This window comes from Hibiscus syriacus, unplaced genomic scaffold (assembly GCF_006381635.1).
Source record: "Hibiscus syriacus cultivar Baekdansim isolate YM2019G1 unplaced genomic scaffold, ASM638163v2 tig00111794_pilon, whole genome shotgun sequence".
Lineage (NCBI taxonomy): Eukaryota > Viridiplantae > Streptophyta > Magnoliopsida > Malvales > Malvaceae > Hibiscus > Hibiscus syriacus.
This window is the reverse complement of record NW_024063180.1, coordinates 409,218-430,660: the sequence shown is the minus strand read 5'-3', so window position 1 is coordinate 430,660 and position 21,443 is coordinate 409,218. Positions and strand designations below refer to the sequence as shown.

The window sequence follows — 21,443 nt, the reverse complement described above, 5'->3', positions numbered from 1 at the left end:
GCATGAACCACAAAATTCAAGTTCCAGTAACACAGTCCACCCACAAACCTCCGCATAAATGAGCAAAACAGGACTGCCGGAGTACAAAACATCAAGCACAGAAATCCTCAAGGATAGCATCCAAGCCTTCTAAATGAAAAAACCACATACCACCTCGAAACCAAACATTATTACACCAATGACCATCCGAAAAACGCTCCCACCCTCTCGTCAACGGAAACCTATAGTCATAGACTCACTCCATCACAAACAATAATCTAAACAAATTGCACACTTAAGAGATCATACCAGACCCCCGTAAACAATCGATCAAAAAAAACTAATGAGTTCTCAAAAGCCGAAAGCAATCATCTAAACAACCCCAACAATACTCTTAAGAAAACGACGACGAGAACACATAACTACCGACAAAAACATCTAAAGAACCACATATTAAGGACTACTAATGAAAAGTCCAAGTTGCTTATCTACAGACATTACCTCCTGTGCTTCAACGAAAGCTTCAGCCCACTTTTGCTTAAAAACAAAATCTAAAATAGAAGTACCTGATAATTCAGATAATAAAAGATTCAATTTATCCAAGTTAAATTTCTTTAGCGCTCGATCTCTTCTTCTTCTCTCCGCTTTAGATAGGACTTTGCCTTGAATATCCAGCATAGATCCGAATTTCTTCAACTTCAGATTTTTTGTAAGGACCGATGCGGCAATACCACCGTCTCCTCAAAATCATGCCCAACAGGAGACTTAGAAGAAGTTCCCACATCGCTCTTTGGAAAGGAGTTAGTTCAACATTCAGACTAACGCAAATATCCTTGATTGACGACCTATCCATGGCCGTAATAGGACCATCGAAAACATTTTCCTCGTGACCAGCATCCAGTGCCACTTCTGAAGCCACGAGCGTATTATTAAATTCATTCACCGTGTTTGTAATGTCGATCCTCTGGCAAGAGTCGGCATGCACCAACTTGTTCAATCCCACTACACTATGCGACAAAGCCATCTCTAAATTAACACCGTCTACACCAGCACTCAAATCCACTCTTGGGACGTCGTGCGTCCACAAAGCTTTCTCCAAAGGCGTGAACTGCACATATAACGCATTAGCAACAAAACCATCGTCAATCCATTAATGGACCCACAAGCGCATTGCTAACAATTTCAAATTCATTAAGCATGCTATTCCTCTGCCAATTTGCCACTTGCGCCACCTTATTATAAAACCCATCCTAGGCGTAAATGGCACTACAGGTGCATTAACATAGGAACCAGCACACACAGGATCCACGTGCGCATTGCAAACATCTTCCAAAGCATTGACGTGCTAATCCTCTGACAAAAAACATCATGCGCAGCCTGATTATAATTCCCAACCCTGGGCGAAAGTGGAACATCTAGCGCATTACCATCGGAACCAGCACACCATTCCAATACGAGGTCCACGTGTGCCATACTGATCTTCTTCATAGCATTAAAAGTGCCAGTCCTCTGACATATGCATACAACAGCATCCCCATTACGACGAGACTGGAGTCTAAATCATCAACCCATACTTCTTCAAACGACGATGACACTTGCTTCCACATCACTGAACACCACTTTCCATCCCCATCAACCGAACCATCAACGAGTGCTCGATTTTCTTCCTGAGCATCCTCCATTTGAGTGGAGTCCAACAAACCTCCAACTCGGGAAGCTTTATTGGCGCAACACCCACGAGCTCCCCCACCGTGGTTAATGGGAGGCAACAGCCACTTCCAACAAAGGTGAATCTTCTCAAATATAATCTGGGTTGAAACAAGGTTCAAACTCAAAAACGTATACTGTAAAAATCACTTCCCCGACTTTCAAATCAAAAGATTCTTCCACACGAGCTTTAAAGTTCGTAATAACCTGAAACAAAGCTCTATCAAAAGAGCAGGGATTTAAGGTACCTTCCTTAACGGAGATGAGTTCTCCCCATTTTCCTGCAATGTTTCTGAAGGTGGAAAGACTCCACCAAACGGTGGGATCCCTTTGCACGATAACCATGCTCTTCGACTATTACACTGATAATTTTCCGACCAATCTTCCACTTTCTCAAAGCATTTATTCAACGCCTCAATCTGATTATTAAGGGTAAAATTCCTGCTATCTTCATCTTCAAATATGATTAAAATCGCTAATCCGCTTAACCTCATAATTTGTGGACGAACTATGCCTTTCTTGAGCATAAGAGCGGCCAACTCCTTCATTTTAATAAACTTTCTGCACCAACCAACCAAACTATCTCTAAGAGTTAATGCTTGTCATCATCAATAACACCAACAATGGGCCTCAGAAGGAGAAACATCCCCCACTCTACTCTTGGCCTCTGCTCGAATTGAAACAGAAAATTTCTTTCTCTAGAAAGCTTCACGAGGTTGGAATCTCGCTATGAAGACTCTGACTTTGTTACCTTGAATCCTAGATTTATCAGTACAGAAGATAGCTTTTGTCGCATCCTCCAAACTGGAGAAGCGAACAAAGTCAAACCTGCTTCCTCCCTTGCTTCTTTTATTAGGAATGAAAGAATCAACCACCTCGCCATATTATCAAATATTAGCCAAAGGCCTTGATGATGAAGACTCTCATTATAAATCAATCCTTAAACTTTTAAACATTCTAATTTAATCCCTAAACTGGCCCTTTTTCTAAATTAGTACCCCAAACTTTGGAATAGTTCAATTTCATCCTCAATTTCACCTAAATGTGCAATTAATTTAATTTAGCCTAAATTCTGTTTCTTAAACATATAATAACATAATTTGGCCTAAGATTTTATTAACAAAGGATGTGATTAGTACTAATATACATATAGTTTGAGATTGAATTAAAATGTTTAGAAAGTTTGGGGATTAATTTAGAATGAATGTCATAGTTTGGGGATGAATTTAAAGTGTTCAAAATTTTGAGGATTAATCTAGAATGATAATCATAATTTAGGATGAAACTAGAACATTTAAAAGTCTAGGGACTAATTTTTCAAATAAGGGTCATACTTTGAGGACATGTGTTGCAATTAGTTCAATTTATGATTAAAGCATTTATATTTTTTCTAGAAGGAATGAAGTTTTGATATTTAATTAGAACCCTAAAACCCATTCATAATCTTTATTAGTAATTTAATTGACATTAATAAATAAATTTAACCTAATGGATTCCAATTTAATTTTGAATTAAATTTAATAAAAGTTCGTGGGGACAAGTGTTGGAAAACCAGATTTTGAAATTCTCACTATTTAAGTAGGTCCAGACAAGGTAACACCCTATCCAATGATTTCGATATAATAGCTGATGTTTAATATAGTATTAATTATCTCACATTTAAGCCTTGATTAAATAAAAAATATAACTGGATCTCACATATTGATTAAATAATGGGATAATATAGTATTAATTATCTCATTATTTAGAAAAACAGTTAAATTTAATCTAATACATTAAAGAAAAAATTAAAAAGAAAATACATAGTCGTTTAGTTTTTTTTAAAAAGGTGTAAAATGTATGCATTTGGTTTTATTTTAGTGTCTAATATTTATTTTAATTTAGTTTAGTGTTTAACGTTTTATTTCGTTACTCAAAATGAGTCAAGTCGTGACGGACCATTAAGTTTGTTCGTTAAATGACACGTGTCACACATGGTAATTTTAAAATTTTAATTTAAAATTAAAAAAAAAAGAAAATTATATATTTAAAAGAAAAGACAAATTTTGAAATAAATTCAAACTTTGAAAACCTTCATTTCAACCCTTAAACTCACGCCGGCCGTCAGCTTTTTCTGTCGACGAAGCTCCACCCGACCTCTCCTTCCCTCGGTGACTAAAACCTCCGTGAAACTGTGACCGATCGATCGGCCATCGGAATTGTGTGGGATCATAATTTTGATCATAGGGTTCACGGGGCATCAAACGTTGATTTGTCATCGATCGGCCGTTGATCGATCACGATTTCATTGGGGTTTTGGTCGTCGAGGGGAGGGAGGTCGAGTGGAGCTTCCTCGACTGCAAAAGGCAGTGATCGGCGTGAGTTTAAGGGTTGAAATAAAGGTTTTTAAAGTTTTAGGTTTATTTCAAAATTTATTTTTTCTTTATATATATATATAATTTTAATTTTAAATAAAAATTTTAAAATCACCAGGTTGTGACATGTGTCATGTGGAAATTAACGTCATTGATGGCCCGAGTACCTAAATCAGTAATGGAAAAATGTGCGCTAGGCACTAAATTGGAACAAAAGGCATAGGTTGGGCACCTTTTACCTATTTAAGCCTTCCAAAAAATGAAATTAAAATTTTGGACCTCTATCATTAAATTTCTAGATCGCTAATGCTATGAGCTATAAACCTAAAAATTTAAAATTTAAAATTTAAAAATAGATGTGATTGAAAAATTATAATATTTTAAGTTAGGTGTAATTTGAAATATTGTATTTTTGTAACATTTTTAAGTGAATTTAAATGTTATCTTATGTTATTTTTTATTGGTAATCGAAATATTATTTTTTATAATATTTTAAATTACAATAAATAATATTATGAAAAATTTAATATTTTAGGTTGAATGTTAATCTAAAATGTCATATTTTTTTATAATAATTTTTATCATTTTTAACATTAAATTATATATTTTTTAGACTTTTTCCTTATATGATAAATATTTATAAATTAATCCCCACTAGCTCTTATCTACTACCTAGCACTGCTTTGATGTTTTATGTAAACCTACCCATTTTTATACTAAACATGAGCCAATGGTTTGCTTTAAACACGGTATAAAAATGTTCATTAGTTGATGTGTAGTCTAAATTATTTATTTTAGGGTAAACTATAAATTTTCATTGAATTTTATTCTCTCTTCTATTTTACTCACTGAACTTTAAAAGTTTTCAATTTTCTTATTGAACTTAATTCATTGGATTTTTTGGTCACCGAACTGTACTATCTCTTCTATTTTGGTTATTCTGTCGTTAAATACTTAACGGCGACATCATTTTAGAAAAATATATTTTTTACTAAAACGATGTCATTTTGCATCTATATAACAACTCATTTTAACGCAACTAACATTTAATGGTCGAGTGATAAAAAAACACAACACATTAAGTTTAATAAGAAAATTAAAAGATTTAAAGAAAATACAATAGGAGACATAATAAAATTTAATTATAACTTTTATTTTATTTAAGGATGTTGCTGATGATATATTTGGAGTTGGAATCTGAATAGTAATTTTCAGATAAATTTTATTATTAAGAAAACTATGAGATGAAGATTAAGGAAAGAAATGCACATGGAGGTGTGTCAAATTGTCATCGACTGAACTATGAATCATGCCTCCATCTTCCTACTAAAAGATACTTTCCCCCATCCCCACCGACTTCCCATGACAATTTAATCTAATTAATTAATTACATATTTTATTTAATTTATTTTTTGAAGGGTAAATTGCAAATTTGATAACTGAACTTTACTCTCTTTCTTATTTCACTCATTATATTTTAATTTTTTTTTTAATTTTTTCACTGAACTTAACACATTAAGGGGTTGTTTGTTTACTTCAGAATGATTAAGCGCTGAATGATTCAAATGTTGAATGATTCAAAGGCTCTGTATGAATTAACTTTGAATGTGACATGCTGTTTGATAATGGCTCTGAATCATTAAGAATGTACTTCTGTGTTGAATCATTCAACACTAAATCATTAAACACTGAATCATTCAGAGGTGCGAAACAAATTCAGCGCTGAATGGTTCTATTAAGAGACAAACAAACAACCCCTAATTTTTTTGTGACTTAACGGTTTTTTCACTTATAACATTATATATAGACTTCTATATAATTGAAAAAATGACGTCGTTGTGGTAAACATTTTTTTTTTTTTAAACACATCCTTTTAACGCCGTTATTTATTTATGATGAGTGACAAAAAACTCACAATATTAATTTCTTTGAAAAAATTGAAAACTTTTAAACTTTAATGAGCAAAATGAGAGAAACACACTAAAATTGAGTGATAAAAATTTGTAATTTACTTTAAATTAATTAAAGTGTTCTTAAAATCAGGCATTTTTTTCGAAAAATCACCCATCCCATTTAATATTCTCGATCAGGCACCGTTCAAATTATATTTTTCGATCTAACACCCTTTGCAGAAAGACGCGCCCCTTGCAACGCGCTTTACGTTGATTTGGCGCCACATGGGGTAAGGCGTGCCCCCTGCGACGCCTTATGCTGACATGGATACACGTGTGTAAAGCGCGGGGTAGGTGTGTAATTACACCGTGCAAGGGTCGCGCCTTACCTGTAAATCTGACACGTGTCAGGAAGGCGCGCCCCCTGCGCCGCGCCTTAGGTGTAATTATACACCTACCCCGACTCTTCAATACCCCCAATCCTCCCTATAAATACCCCCATCCTCAATCACTTTCATCACACCAAATTCTCTTAATTTCTCTCAACTTCTCTATAATCTCTCTCTAAGGTATATTTTATTATATTTTTAATATTTTGTATTTAAATATTTAAATATTAAATTTATTTAATATTTTACTTATTTAATTTTTTTATAGATATAAAATGGAAGGCGGTCTACTTCGCTTGGATGAAAATCATATATCTCGACACTTTGCTGATACGATAACATTTTAATGTTTAATTTAATTTAAATTATTAGTAATAATTTGTTGATTTATTTAATGCATGATTATTAGATTAAGAATTAATTTTTGTAATTATTTAATTTTAGGAGAATGACCGTGTATTAGATCCTTTTATTAGGAATCTTAAGTTAGTGATACATAGTCGTATCTTGCCGTATTTAGTAGAGGTTGGATTCGGCTACACAAGTAGATATCAGGGTCACTGTAAGATAGAACCAGACCTTATTTCTGTCTTAGTAGAGCGGTAGAGGCCGAAGACCCACATATTCCATCTTCTGTATGGAGAGTGCACGATTACACTTGAGGATGTTGCTATGCACCTGGGGCTTCGATGGATGGAGATGTGATATCAGGGATCGCGCAGGGTTCCTAGACTTCTTTATGTCGGGAAAATCTAGGACGTGTCCCGGAAAATTTTAACGGTGGTCGGATACCGTTAAATTGGTTAGATGCCAATTTTGGGGAGTTGAGCGAGGACGCGTCTGAGGATGAAGTTAAAATGTATGCACGAGCATACATACTGCAGCTGATAGGAGGGTTGTTGATGACAGACAAATCGCGCAACCAAGTTCACTGCATGTGGTTGCGACACCTTGACGACTTTCATCTGGCCAGATCACTCAGTTGGAGCTCGAAAATTTGGTTTTCTTGTACAGGGAGATATGTCGAGCCACTGACTACAGGCATAATGCTATCGGCGGATGTCTCTTGCTGCTGCAGTCTTGGGCATGGTATCGATTGCCCTTTTTATGTCCCGTTGTGAAGAACCAATTCGTATTTTCGCTACTCTTGAGGTAATTGTAAAATTTATTTCGTATATTAATCATTTTATACAGCGTATAATAATTTTTTTCCTCAAATAGGTGGTCTACTGATAGGAAAAATCATCAGGAGCTACCTGATGATTTAGAAAAAATTAGGGTGCTCATCGATCAGAAGGCTGACACAGAGGTATGAATTTTAATGTTTAAAAATTGATTTTAGATCATAGTTATATAATTAAATTATTATTTTGATAAAAAATTATATATATTTGTTTTAGTTTGAATGGGTGACATATTATACTGATGATGTGAGGGCGGTGATCCCACTTGAGTTGAGGGGACCATCAGAAGTTTGGATGACGATGGTCCCTTTGATCTGTTATGCGACCGTCAAGTGGCACTCCACTGATCGCGTGCTCCAGCAATTTGGTTGTTTTCAACCAATTCCAGAAGTACCTCACAATATGGATGAGTTGCATAGCACAGATAAACGTGGCAAGACAGATACAGATTGGCTGGTGAGGCATCATGAGTGGGTCGTGTTGTGGAAGGATCGACATCGGTGCCTTCCCCGTAGAGAGCCCATTTTTTATGACCTCTTGATGGTTGTTGATGGTTATTATGAGTGGTTCAACAGTAACGGGAAACCGTTTCTGCTTTCCGATGATGCACGAGGGCAGACCTTTCCACGACGTCGACAGAGACGTTCACTGACACACCACTATCGTCCCCCTACTCGTGGACGGAGAGCAAGTGCTTCCGGTTCATCCTCAACTGCACCAACAAGACCTTCATAGCAGCCACCGTCATTCCCTTACCCGATGCCACCACCGTCATTTCCTTACCCGATGTCGCCGCCACCACCATCAGCTGGTTTTATGACCCCGCCGCCGCCACCGTCACAGAGTTATATGACCCCTCTGGAAGGCTACTATGGTCTATGTTTGCAGATCTGACTTAGGGTTCATATGCTGGATATTTGGCGGGTTCATCCTCATTACCCATGGCCGCAACATAGACGCCTCCTGTATAGTTTTCACACTCAGCAATGTCTGGGTTTTATGAGTTTTCCCAGTTTTCGCAGGCCGGTGGGGTAGTCAATCATACACCTCCAGGGTCCTTATTCTACGGAGGTGCTTCATCGTCATCAGCTCCTCATCAACAAAATTTAGCTGCTTAGGATGAGGACGACGACGAGGACGACGATGATGATGATGACAGCGAGGAGTCACAACTAATTATACGAAGAAATCCTCCTCGAGACCGACAGCCACCGCCCTGCGGAACACATTCGTGTCGCATGCATCGATAGATTTTTTTATTATATTTGTATTTAGTACTTTTTATTTAGTTATTTATTGGACTTTTTTATTGTATTTTTTTATATTTATCATTTAATTTACTTTAATTCGTTAATATAGTTGGATTTATTTTAATTTATTTTGTTAAATTTGTTAGAGTTTTTGTTAATTTATTTTGCTTAATTTTGTTTATTACCATTTAATATTAGTTATTGTAATTTGGTTATCATTTACCATTTAATACTTATTGTATCATTAATATTAGTTATTCGTTAATATAACGCCAACGTCCAATCTCGTATAATTGTATTATTTTTTTAATCTTCATCAGCAGTTATCGAATAACATTAACTTGAAGTAAATGCAAATTAAATTATTATTTGATAAACAACTACATCATTTCCTCATCAATTGTTACTTGATAACAACAGAAGTGGACATGTTTTTCTAGTGTGTCCTGGGTTTCTATAATGCCCACATCTTCTGTAATGTCTAGATCTTTCTCGAATATCCATAACACAATGAATTCGATTGGATTTTGGACGACCACAATCCCTCAATAAACTCGGATTTGGTACAATCGGAAGCCAATCTTGAACCTCATCAGGGTCTTTGTCATTACCTATTGGGGAACTCAAATTCGTATACCTTAAAAACTTCATATAGTAGGTATACGGGATTCACAAAATGGTTATAGTCTTGACGTGTATACGAGCAAGCTGCTATCACATGAGAGCATGGATACTTCAGAGCTTGAAAACACCCGCAATCGCACATTCTATCCCTTAGATTTACTCTTAACAACACAACTTCAATCCCTTAAAGAGGCCGCAACAACTCTCTTACATGAAACATTTCATACCTTCTAGAGAAGCTTGTTATAGACATTCCATTTGATGCATCAATTTTTTTTGTAGATTTACAACTAATCTAGGGTGATAGACATGACCGCCTTGTATCCATGTTTGAGCTTGTCCCCCGAGCTTCGTAAAAAGCGCCCCCAAACAAAAATATATAGTCTTTACCAAAGCAGCTACAGGTAAGTGACATGCACCCTTTAAGGTTGAATTGATTGCCTCTGCCAAGTTGGTCGTCATATGTCCATATCGATATCCACCATCATATGCTTTCGTCCACATTTCTTTATCGATGAGGCTGATATAATTGTATCATTTCTCGTTCTTCGCCCGCAAATCTTGAAGCATTGATTCAAACGTTCGAGGAAGTAGTTCGTAACCTGATCAAAAAATATATAACTTACTAACCTGATCAAAAAGATCGAAAGAAAACAAACTACATCAGTTTCACTTATCCATGCACACAAGTAATTGATGTTCATCATTCTTCTTGTATCTTCCATGGTAGTTCGCAGCAATGTGTCGGAGACAATACCTATGTTGGACAAAGGGTGGTTGCCACATTGGACACAAACACTCCATTGTTGCTTTGATTCCAGCTCCGCGATCTGAAATGACATAGATTTTTTCCCTCGTGATAACATGGGCACGTAAATTTCGGAGGAAAAAAGCCCAAGAATCTGTATCTTCTCCTTCGACAAGAGCAAAAGCAACTGGAAGAATGTTGCGATTGTCATATTGGACAACTGTAAATAATAAAACCTTCTTTTATTTTCCATACAAGAAAGTCCCGTCTATCTGGACCACAGGCTTGCAGTATTTGACAGCATTAACGCACTGTGGGTAAGTCCAAAAAACCTGGTAGAATTGGCATCGATCGCGAAGAACTCAATCATTATGGTATGCATAGCAGGTTTCGAAGTCCACAATTATCCCAGGATTCAACGTTCGCACCGGCGTAAACCAACCTGGAAGTTCGTTGTAAGATGCATCACATTTGCCATAAAGTTTGACAATGGCATTTTATTTTGCCAACCAAGCTTTTTTATAGGAGACAGTGTACACATACTGCGACTGTATAGCTGAAATCAACACTGCAACAACTATATGAGAGCTTGTTTTTACCATGGGCATGATGGCTTGGCATATCATTTTAGAGTCCAAGTTGGGATGATCTTGGTTGACCCCTCCAACACAACATGTGTGAGGATCGTTGTATACTGTTAGTTCTCATATGTTATTTTTCCTCTTCCTCTTCGATACGCGAACCATCCAATTGCATCCGTTTTCGCGTTGGGCATAGTAGCATACATATTTTTCAGTCGTCGAGCGGTCGACTCTGGACTGAGTAGAATTATGAATATTGTAATTTTTTTATAGCCATCATAGCTTCTTATTTGCTTGAAAACTCCATGCCTAAAGATAACTCACCATTATTATTGATGAGTAATATCCATAGTCACCGAGATGAGGCATATCCGCAAATTCTGGCCTGTACATTGCACCATAATCAGCTTTATACATGTGTGCTGGAGGGTCAGTTTGTGCCATATTTCCTGAAACTTCATCTACATCATCATCATCATCGGAGTTGAATTGCAGTGATTCTGGGTGAATGAATAGTCCAGTCTCAGCATCATCCGCACCAGGCTCACGAAGTGGTTCTTCTGGTGGAGATGATGGTTCCTCCATGCTCTCCACATTTAGGTTGAAGAACCTACTACTTGCACGCCTTCCCCTTGAACTAGAAGGCATATCGACATTGAGATCAAAAAAGCTCGCAGTCGAATGCCTCCCCCTAGAGCTTGAAGCCATCGTGTCAAATGGAAACTGCACAGATTGTTACGTCGATGACATCTCCATATTAAGGTCAAAGGGATTTGCAGATGAATGTCTTCCCCTTGAACTGGACGCGATGTTGCCATACAAATTGTTCATCGACCCACCTCGGTACATATCGTAAGGAGTTACGGATGAATGTCTCTCCATTATGGTATTAAAATCATTACACATTACTATCGTCGGGCTGTCAACTTGATCAACTTGTTCAGCAAGCCCATAGTGGGAGCTTAATGATTAACCCCGAACAGCACGCACTTGAACAAAATTTGCATATATCTGAATATCGACGTCTGAATAATTACTTTGAGCTTCAACCATCATTTCAACATCATCATTGTTCGGAAGTTCGAACGTTGTATAAGTTAATGACAACAATGATGTTGGAAATCTGTACTGCAACGACGACATTCTTCTACTACTTCCAACATGAATCTTTCTCGAAATATTCGTTATCAGCTTCTCAAGAGTTATGTTTCTCTTGAATGATATTTTAACACGCTCATTTGATACGAAAACAACGACGGTTTCATCTTCTCGAATTTCACCGTCATAATAAACAATAGCTGAAAATCGCGTCATTCTTTGAGTTTAAAAGTGCGGCAATATTATATCTGCAAAAAAAACTGAAATAAACATGATTAAATAAATAATATATGAACGAAAATATAACACAATAAAATTTTTACACATAAACGAAATGGTATTTATAGCCGAGAAAAGCTACAAGACGCGGTACTTACATCGCGCCTTACATAATTATCAGATAAAGCTAAGACGGACCCCTGGTCCGCGCCTAATATAATTATGTTAAAGGTAAGGCGCGGCCCCTGCCCCGCGCTATACCTGTATGTGGCATAAGGCGCGACCCAGGGGCCGCGCATTAGCCACGTGTATCCAACTCAACGCGCGTCGCAGGGGGCGCACCTTATCCCACGTGGTGCTAAATTAGCGTAAAACACAATGTAGGGGCGCCTTTCTATAAAGAGTGTTAGATAGAGAAATATAGTCTAAACGGTACCTGATCGAGAATATTAAATGAGAGGGTGATTTTTCAGGAAAAACACCCTTAAAATCGTATCTACCAAAATTAATAAAATAAAACATAGAGTGGTTGTTCCTAGAATGGTCATTGTTTGCTGCAGTCAACAATTTCTGAATCTTTCTTGCAACTTGCCCCACCTCTACTGTCCTTTCCATTATATTGAGTGCAATCAACAAATTTCAATACTAACAGTTGCCTATTTGGTCATCCTTCTATAATTTAATTTATGTTTTAATCACTTAACTGTTACCTTTTTCAAAATTATACTTAATATTATATTTTAGTTCTTTTTAATCATCTGTCATTAAAAAAACTAAAGATGATACTAATGGGTTATTATAAGTTAATCATGCCAACAATGAAAAATAAAAAATATCAAATCAACATCGATGATAATTATTATATAATTTAGATTATCAAAATAAAATTAAGATGTAACGTTAATTGTGATAATAATTAGATGACAAACAAAAATTAAATAATAAGTGTATGACCAAACAAGTAATTTACCCAATATTTTAATCCAACCCTTGTACTTACCATGGTATAGATCATAAAGAGAAATAAGGATTAGGATTCAACCAGATATACATTTTTGTAGTTCCAAAGAAAACATGGTAATGTTAATGCAACTCCTCGATTCACCATTTTAGGCTTAAAACAAAGGGAAATCCATGGCCCTACCATGTTGTTGTTCATCTTTTTCTTCATTTCTCGCCTTTTGAATCCCACCTTTTGCATGTTGTTTCAAACCCCACCAATATGTTAGTCAAATTTGTTCATTTGTTGTTTTTCAAACATACCAATCTTCACTTTTGTTCTTCTGTTTTTTTTTTATGCTCAAGCTTAACAATGGAAACAATCCAACCCAAACCAGCTTTCAACAATGGAAGCCATAAGAGCAAACTAGCAAGAACTTTCCAAAGGGTCGTCAACCTAAGAACCGCCACAAAAATCGCTTCAAGCAATGGAATTGGAAATGGCTCCCACGACGGCTCCGATGTTAACCGAAGAGTTGCTGCCTTGGAAACTCTGGTGGCCATGGTTTTCGCCGGTGTCACTTCCATTAAAGCTGCTTACGCCGAGCTACAACTGGCTCAACACCCTTACAACAGCGACGCCTTTCAAGCGGCCGATGAAGCCATCGTGGAACAACTCAAAGTTCTTTCGGAGCTGAAGCACAAGTTTTTAAAGCAGGAGCTTGAGGTTTCACCTCAAGTCACTTTGATGCTAGCCGAGATCCAAGAACAACAAAGCTTGATGCGCACTTACGAGATCAGAATCAAGAGGCTTGAATCTGATATCGAAAGAAAAGTTGCAGACATTGCTTTGCACCTTAAATAGCTTAAAGATTGCACCTTTTTTAAAGAAGTCCATGGAGAAGAAACTAAACCAAAGTGGGCTTCTCTCAATGTTCGATAACATCTAGTTCACAACGTTGAATCCAAGTGATTCCGTGCAAGTTCTGCACTTCACGATGAAATCTGTTCGTAGTTTCGTGAGGTTGATGATGAAGGAGATGGAGATAGCAAAATGGGATGTTATGCAGCTGCTAAAACATCGAGCCTGGTACCATTCTGGCAAAACAAAGCCATCGATACTTTGTCTTTGAATCCTTTGTGTGTAAAACAATGTTAGAAGGCTTCGTTTCTCATGATTTCGGGCTCACAAAGGAGCAATATTTCAATGAATTCAAGAGCCTGAAAATTGTTTAGCCGAAACGTTTTCTAGTTCAAAACCCAGATTCTTCTTTTTTTAAGTTCGCCATAGCCAAGTACCTAAAGCTTGTTCACCCTAGAATGGAGTGCTCGTTTTTTGGGAACTTGAACCAGAGGGAGGTTGTTATCAATGGCGGGTTTCCAGAAACGGCTTTTTTCACAGCTTATGCAGAGATGGGATGGCGATTTTGGCTACTGTGTTGCTTGGGGTTTTCGATGAGTGGACAAGTTTCAGTCTTTCAGGTGAAGAGGGATTGTAGATTTTCCGACGTTTATATGGAAAATGTGAGTGAAGAATCACTCTTTTGCGACAAAAATATCAGCAGCAACGAAATCTTTGGTTTTAGAGTTTGTTTCACGGTGGTTCCGGGCTTCAAGATCGGTAAAACTGTGATACAAAGCCAAGTTTACTTGTCTCCGCTGAGTTTAAAAGCATAGTAACTTGGTCATTAAATGGAACATGTAGAGATAATGTCATCCACGCTCGGACTGGTACTAGCGCCGCCCGGAGGGAGGTAAGCGCTGTCCTCAAGTGAGTTTAACTTCAGTTCCCACTTGAGAACTGCAGTTATCTTCCATGTTACGGAGACAGACCAAGCGGAGCGTGAAGTGGTGCGTCAAATAAGGTCTGTTAGCAGCGGCAACAGCTTGTGGACCCAATGCCCGAGGGGATAGTGGAGCATCTAGGTTTTGGCCTTAAGGGGGACAAGAACAGTGGTTTTCTTCTTCTTTCTTTTCCTTGGTATTTTTAAATTAGGTTTATATACAAGAGGAAAAAGAATGTAGTAGTAGTACTAGTAGTGGAATGCAGTTTTTGTAAATGTTGACTTGTCTAAAAGAAATCATACACAAGATTTGCAAGTCGCATTGGGATATATATAATTTTAAACTAAGTTTCCCTTTTCCATGATGCATGAACAATCGCATATTTCTTACATATACATACATGTGCATGTATGTATGTATATACTCATGCATGTGTGAATATATACTTACTGCCTCATATACTTGCACTTTTGAAGAGTTGGTTTTAAGACTTGAGAAACCAAATGGTAAACATAAGAAAAACCAGTAGCAAATACCAACACAAAATTTACAGATTCAATGAAGATGGATCCAATAGAAAAAGAAACACACTCGTGAAATATTTATAAATTTGACATTTGGATATGATCATTCAACAGGATGACATTTTCAACCAGCTGAGGCAAACTTGCTATACCAGAAAGAAAAACTTAGATATATATATGTTGGGTGAAATAAATGATATACTTCTCTGGTTGTACTGCAATTCAATACACACATCCTCTATGTTACCCTCATGTTAGTCACTGCACAAAGGATATATTTAGTAACAAAGTTCATGCATGTGATGGTAAGCAGTTTTTCCATGGTTTTTTTTTTCTTTCAGTTCCCTGTCTTGTCTCCATGAATCAACCCATGGAATTCCTCCTCATCGATGCCTGGACGACAGTTGGTCACACACAGAATGTTGTTTTCAATAGGCCAACCATGGCATTCTTCCTGACTGGCCAAAACGGATAACAGGCCCTGAATTCGATGTTGAAGTGATAGAGTATGTTTCAAAAAGAATCAGGGTCTGAAGCTTCTGCCAAAGCTTCAAGCATGTTTATGACCTCCGCCGGGTCATCCAAGTAATACTTGGCTTTGCTAGGTTTCTGGCCAACCGTGCAGGCAAAAACAGATGTATTTGGGGAGAGAACACCGCCGGAAATGGCACTATTGATGATCTCAAACATCTCCTCATCGGATCTGTCGTCGCCTATGCAGAGAACAAAATCAGCCTGCTTTCCCCTCTCGGTCATGGTTGCGAAGATCTTCTCGGCTACCACACCTTTACTTACTCCCTAAAAGAACAATAAATAGTTGATTCGATATCATGCATTCGTATAAACAACAATGACAATGTCATTAGATCACCTACAGATGCACTCATAATCATTGGAATAAGAAATGGATTAAATCAGTTTGCAACAATTTGAAAACCGGAAATCAAAACCCATGTAAAATACCTGTGGTTTTACTTCAACAATAAACTGGCCACTTTTCACAGACACAGGTTCATTTGCTAATACACTCTCGAGATGGTCTAACATCTCCTTCGCCTGACCAGATCCAAAACCCAGGTCAGCGTCTCGATGGTGCCAGACCAAGGCACTCTCTTTCGTTTCAATATTGGAGCCATCAGTGGCCTCTGTATACAATTTCATAACAGGCTCGGCTATTTGCTTCCACCCGAATTCACTATTCTGCCCACAAATTTCCCAGTTGTCATTAGCAGACCACCTGGAATATCAACAACTTCAAAGTAAGTCCACATATTCAAGAAGCACTAAACCGGAACAAAGGCCAAAAAAAATAGGGAAAAACAAAAACAGTATACCTCATGAAATAACCATGTTCAGCTGCAATTCCCAGTTTCTTACACGGAGAAAACCACTTGCTTAAACTTTCTCTTCCTCTTCCACTTACAACAAAGACTGTATTCCTGGTATCATTAGAGAGCGCATTTACTATCGAGATAACCTCTGCACTTGGCGTCTTGTTATGTGACGTTTGGGGCATAACCGTTCCATCATAGTCCAATAGTATAGCCCTGTTTTTGGACCTTAGATACACAGATACAATGTGATCAATAGACAACTTTCTGAAGTTGGGATCGAGGGCTACCACTCTGAATCCAAAGCTCAAACCGATCCCCCAACAACGTTTTCTGAAATGATCTTTACATGTCCTTTCCATATCTTGGAAGAAGCTTCGTGACCAGAATGCTACATCATGTGAGCTAACATACCTATAATGCTTCTCATGGCACAACTGCTTCTCACCATCAGCCATGGAGATTGCCTCGTTCATGGCCTCGGCAGTTGATTCGATGTTCCAAGGATTTAACCGAATTGCACCACTGAGCGAGGGAGAGCAGCCAATGAACTCCGATACAATTAGCATGCTCTTCATTGGTCCATTTGATTCAGTGGAAGATTCTGATTCAGGCACTCCCTGCCGGCACACAATGTATTCGTAAGGAGTAAGATTCATTCCATCCCTCACAGCAGTGACTACAACACACTCGGCTATAGTGTAATATGCAAACCTTTCACAAAGGGATACTGGTCTATCAATTAAGACAATCGGTTCATAACCAGGCTGACCAAAAGTATCGCTTATTCTCTTGCAGCTCTCCTCAATTTCATCCTGTATCTCCTCTAGATCTTTCCCTCTACCCCTAGCAGGGTTTGTAATCTGTACCAGAACTGCTCTTCCTTGCCATTTCGGGTGCTGTTTCAGCATCTGCTCCATGGCCAACAGCTTCAAGTTGATACCCTTAAAGACATCCATGTCATCAACTCCGAGCAATACGGTCTTTCCTTCAAACTGTTGTTTAAGTTCCGCTACTCTCCACTCCTTATCCGCAAGACTCAATACAGACCTAATCTGCCCCATGTGGATCCCAACAGGCATGATCTTTATCCCAATCGTCCTTCCATAGTACTCCAACCCGATATAACCCCTCTTCGATTGATACTCCAAGCCCAACATTCGACTACAACAAGACAGAAAATGCCGAGCATAATCAAAAGTATGAAAACCAATGAGGTCAGAATTCAATAGTGCCTTCAGTATCTCTTCCCTTACAGGTAAGGTCCTATATATCTCGGACGAAGGGAACGGACTATGTAGAAAAAATCCCATTCTCAATCTATTAAACCTTCTTCTCAAGAATGTCGGCAGCACCATCAAATGATAATCATGTATCCAAACATAATCATCTTCAGGGTTTATAACCTCGATCACCCTTTGAGAGAAGATCTTATTCGCAGCAACATACGCCTCCCATAAAGACCTATCAAACCTGCCTCCGTGATTGGCAGAAAACGGAAGCATGTAATGGAAAAGCTGCCACAAATGCTGCTTGCAGAAACCATGATAGAACTTTGTCAAAATGTCCGACGGCAGAAAAGCCGGGACACACCTGAATTTATCCAACAAAACCTGTGAAACATCATCTTGTTCAATGGGATCGACATCGACCTTCAAAGAACCAACATACAAAACCTCCATTTCTTCGGGCAAACCATCTTTCAACTGTAACAACAACGAATCGTCATCCCAACTAAAACTCCACCCTTTATTATCCGGCCTGCGCTTAGCTTTAACCGGGAGTTGATTAGCTACAATAATAATTCTATCTTGAATAGCCGACGACGGTGCATCTGAGGTAACACTATTAGCCTGATCATCATCGAGCTCCGAAATAACCCCGGGAACAGTCATTACCCGCGGCAGCCGCTTCTTTTCACGAGGCTGACCCATCACCGGGAAATTACCGGACGCTAGATCTAAAAGATTGGTATACGACCTCGACATCATCTTTACCAACTACTTTAGTTACTAACCTCAACAAGAATCAATCAACAAAGATCCTAAAACTATAAACAAAAAGACCCCTAGAGGTTTTTTTTGTTCAACTTCCAAAAACACTCTTTCAATTTGACATGATCTGCATTGAGTATCAGCAAAGATGTCATCTTTACATGAATGACATAAAAAAAATCCATGAATAAATAAGATCCAAGAAGAATACACAAACTAATATTATAATCAAAATTACACTAAAAAGATGAACTTTTTTCAATTAGATGAATCCAAAACAATGGGAGTAAATTAAAACTCGAAACTTTGAAACTAAACTTACCCTTCGCAAGCACAAAGTTGGTGTTTTTTAATGAACCTTTGGATGCAAATATGAAAATTTTAGGGTTTGTTTCTGCTCCTCTCTTTATCTGAAAGAGCCACATTTACAATCCCTTTTTTTTCTCCCTTTATATTATACAAAGTTTTGGAATATAAAAAGCAAGAGGATAAGGTCGGACAGCAGGCAACCCAGTAATGCCAGCTGGCATTGTTGAGTTTTTCACATCACGCGCCCTTTCTCCCTACTACCGAGGTATCCGCTTACGTGTCCGATAGGCGACATCGACACGTGTCTGTTCCACTGCTACCCTTCGGCCCCACGCGTCATCTTACCAAAAAAGTATCGTAACCACTTTTGTTTGGACACGTAGCAACTACCTTACGTGGCGCTGAATCATTGGAATATCTGTGGTACGCCGTAATGCTCGAACGTACCCCCGGTTTCACGGAAATCGCCACGTAATCGGGACTAGAGTGTTTTTACGGATGAGGTGGAGAGCGTGATGACATGGAAATAAATGACATCATTGCTGAAGTCATAATGATGAGGTGGCGAGACATGATTGGATGACCTATTTTCCCTCTTTTTTTCGCCGCGTTCTGCTTATGATCTCTGGGACCGGAAACAAGCTTTTTTCTTCTTTCTTTCCTTTTTATCTTGATATGAAATGTCATTTTCACCCTTTGGGAGTTTGCCACGTTGTGAGGCTATAGGGATTGGAATTAGGAATTGAATGAGAAATTAGGGGCTAGAATTGAAATTACACAGAAAGGGTGGGGTTTATAAAATATTAATGCAGGTGTGACCAAACACCATCTAAGCTGGTTATGATCAGAACAAATTAGTGGTTCTTTTGTTTTGTTGAATATGTTTGGGGAATGGAAGCAAAGTAATAATAACATGCCAAAAATAGTCTCAATATTTATTAAATAGTTATTTTAACATTTATTCTTATTCTTAAAATATTTTGACCCCAACGCTTTTATTTTGGAATAAAAAAATTTCCTTTAAAGATGAAAACCATTACAATTAAAAAATGATGAAAATCATTAATTAATACACGATTAATGCTTAAAAATAGGAGATTTTTATGACCTAAAATGAAATATTGAGGGCTAAAATGTCCCGACAAAAAAATAAAGGGCAAAGTGATTATTCTGTCAAATGTTAAGGGTCTTTTTGCCTGAAAATGAAATGTTGGGGCCAAAATGCTCTAAAATTAGAATGGGGTAAAATATCATTTTGGTAAACGTTGAGGGATAATTTTGATATCATGCCTTAACTAAATTACGGTTTGATTATAGTTCCAATCCCTCTATTTTCTACATGTTCAAAATTCAATCCTTCTACTTTTGATTCCATAAATTTATTCTCATTGATGTGTTTTCATATAAAAACGTGACTGCCTATTCGGTACCTCATTTGTTCATGTATCTATACTTTGATTATCCAATAGTATCTTTTGATCACACCTAATGTTACATTTTCTTTCTATTTTGATCACTTATAGTTTATTTTGACTATTAACTTAACGAAGATGATGGAGTGACATGATATAATAACAATTTTAATCTCTAAAATTTATACATTCTATCAAATCAGTCACAATTTAAAATAATTCAATAAATTCTCAATATTTAAAAGTACTATCAATTTGATCCTCATTTCAATTTGAAATAATTTAATAAAATTAAACATTCAATAAAATGATGACACTTGTTGCTATCTTATTAAAAAAAGTAAATGAAAAGTAAGAATCAATGATCTTCTCAGTTTCATCAATTCAATCCATTCAACGTACGGACGGTCTCTAATCTCATGTCATCATTTTATTATAGGAAAAACAAATGAAAAATAGAAATAAACGATTCTCCTAATTTCATCAATTCGGTCTATTCAATTTAAAACTCCAAATTCGAATTGAATGGTCCGAACAAAATTATTACCAACTAAAAGCATACCCATTTTTCTACTAATCCAATTTGTTTTAGTTTATGTAATATGTAGCATATCCCTTTGATTAGGACCACCTACCAAACTAACTTGAATGACCCAACATTTTAAAAGATAAAACCCGCGTGACAAAATGTGGTAATTGTACTTAAATTAAACAGGTATTTCCAGCAAGAAAGCTAAGGACAAAGTGCTTGTGAAACCCAACTATGTAAACGTTCATCAATGGCATAGATTAAAGCAGTAAAAGACAGACATGAAAATGAAACAAAACGAAACGACAAAACAACAATCTACGCATTGTGCTTGTGGCTAGGGGGAGATGTCTCCAATGTTCCAATTTCGTGCTTTCTGATTTTAACAAGAAAATTTGGTGGTTTGAAGGCATTAATGATGACTTCATTTTTTTTTTGTTAACCTCTAAAGGTTTAGTCTTAATTAATTTACATTGATCCGGGACGAATACCTAGTTTTGGTAGGTTACTCTCCTAGTGAGGATTTTCTGTATACATAATGACTCAACTTGAAACATTAATTAAACAATATCAAACTACTTACCACTTGAACCAA

At 37.2% G+C, this 21,443-nt stretch overlaps 1 protein-coding gene and 1 pseudogene across 1 annotated transcript; one reads left to right on the top strand and one right to left on the bottom strand.

Moving 5' to 3' along the window:
• Positions 1–13,337: 13,337 nt before the first annotated feature.
• On the top strand, positions 13,338–14,641 carry LOC120170821 (annotated as a pseudogene).
• Positions 14,642–15,323: 682 nt separating this feature from the next.
• Positions 15,324–18,996, bottom strand: LOC120170860 (probable alpha,alpha-trehalose-phosphate synthase [UDP-forming] 7). Its single transcript, XM_039178706.1, has 4 exons — positions 18,921–18,996; positions 16,608–18,725; positions 16,237–16,510; positions 15,324–16,071 (listed from the first exon to the last, which is right to left on the bottom strand). The coding sequence occupies exons 2-4, from the start codon at positions 18,593–18,595 to the stop codon at positions 15,787–15,789; spliced, it is 2,547 nt and encodes an 848-aa protein (XP_039034637.1). The 5' UTR covers positions 18,596–18,725; positions 18,921–18,996; the 3' UTR covers positions 15,324–15,786.
• Positions 18,997–21,443: the final 2,447 nt, after the last annotated feature.

Coding starts and splice junctions, on each gene's coding strand:
- LOC120170860 (XM_039178706.1), bottom strand. CDS start 18,595: ATGATGTCGAGGTCGTATACCAATCTTTTAGATCTAGCGTCCGGTAAT. Junction 16,511..16,607: donor GAACATGGTTATTTCATGAG/GTATACTGTTTT, acceptor TTGATATTCCAG/GTGGTCTGCTAATGACAACT. Junction 16,072..16,236: donor TTGTTGAAGTAAAACCACAG/GTATTTTACATG, acceptor TTGTTCTTTTAG/GGAGTAAGTAAAGGTGTGGT.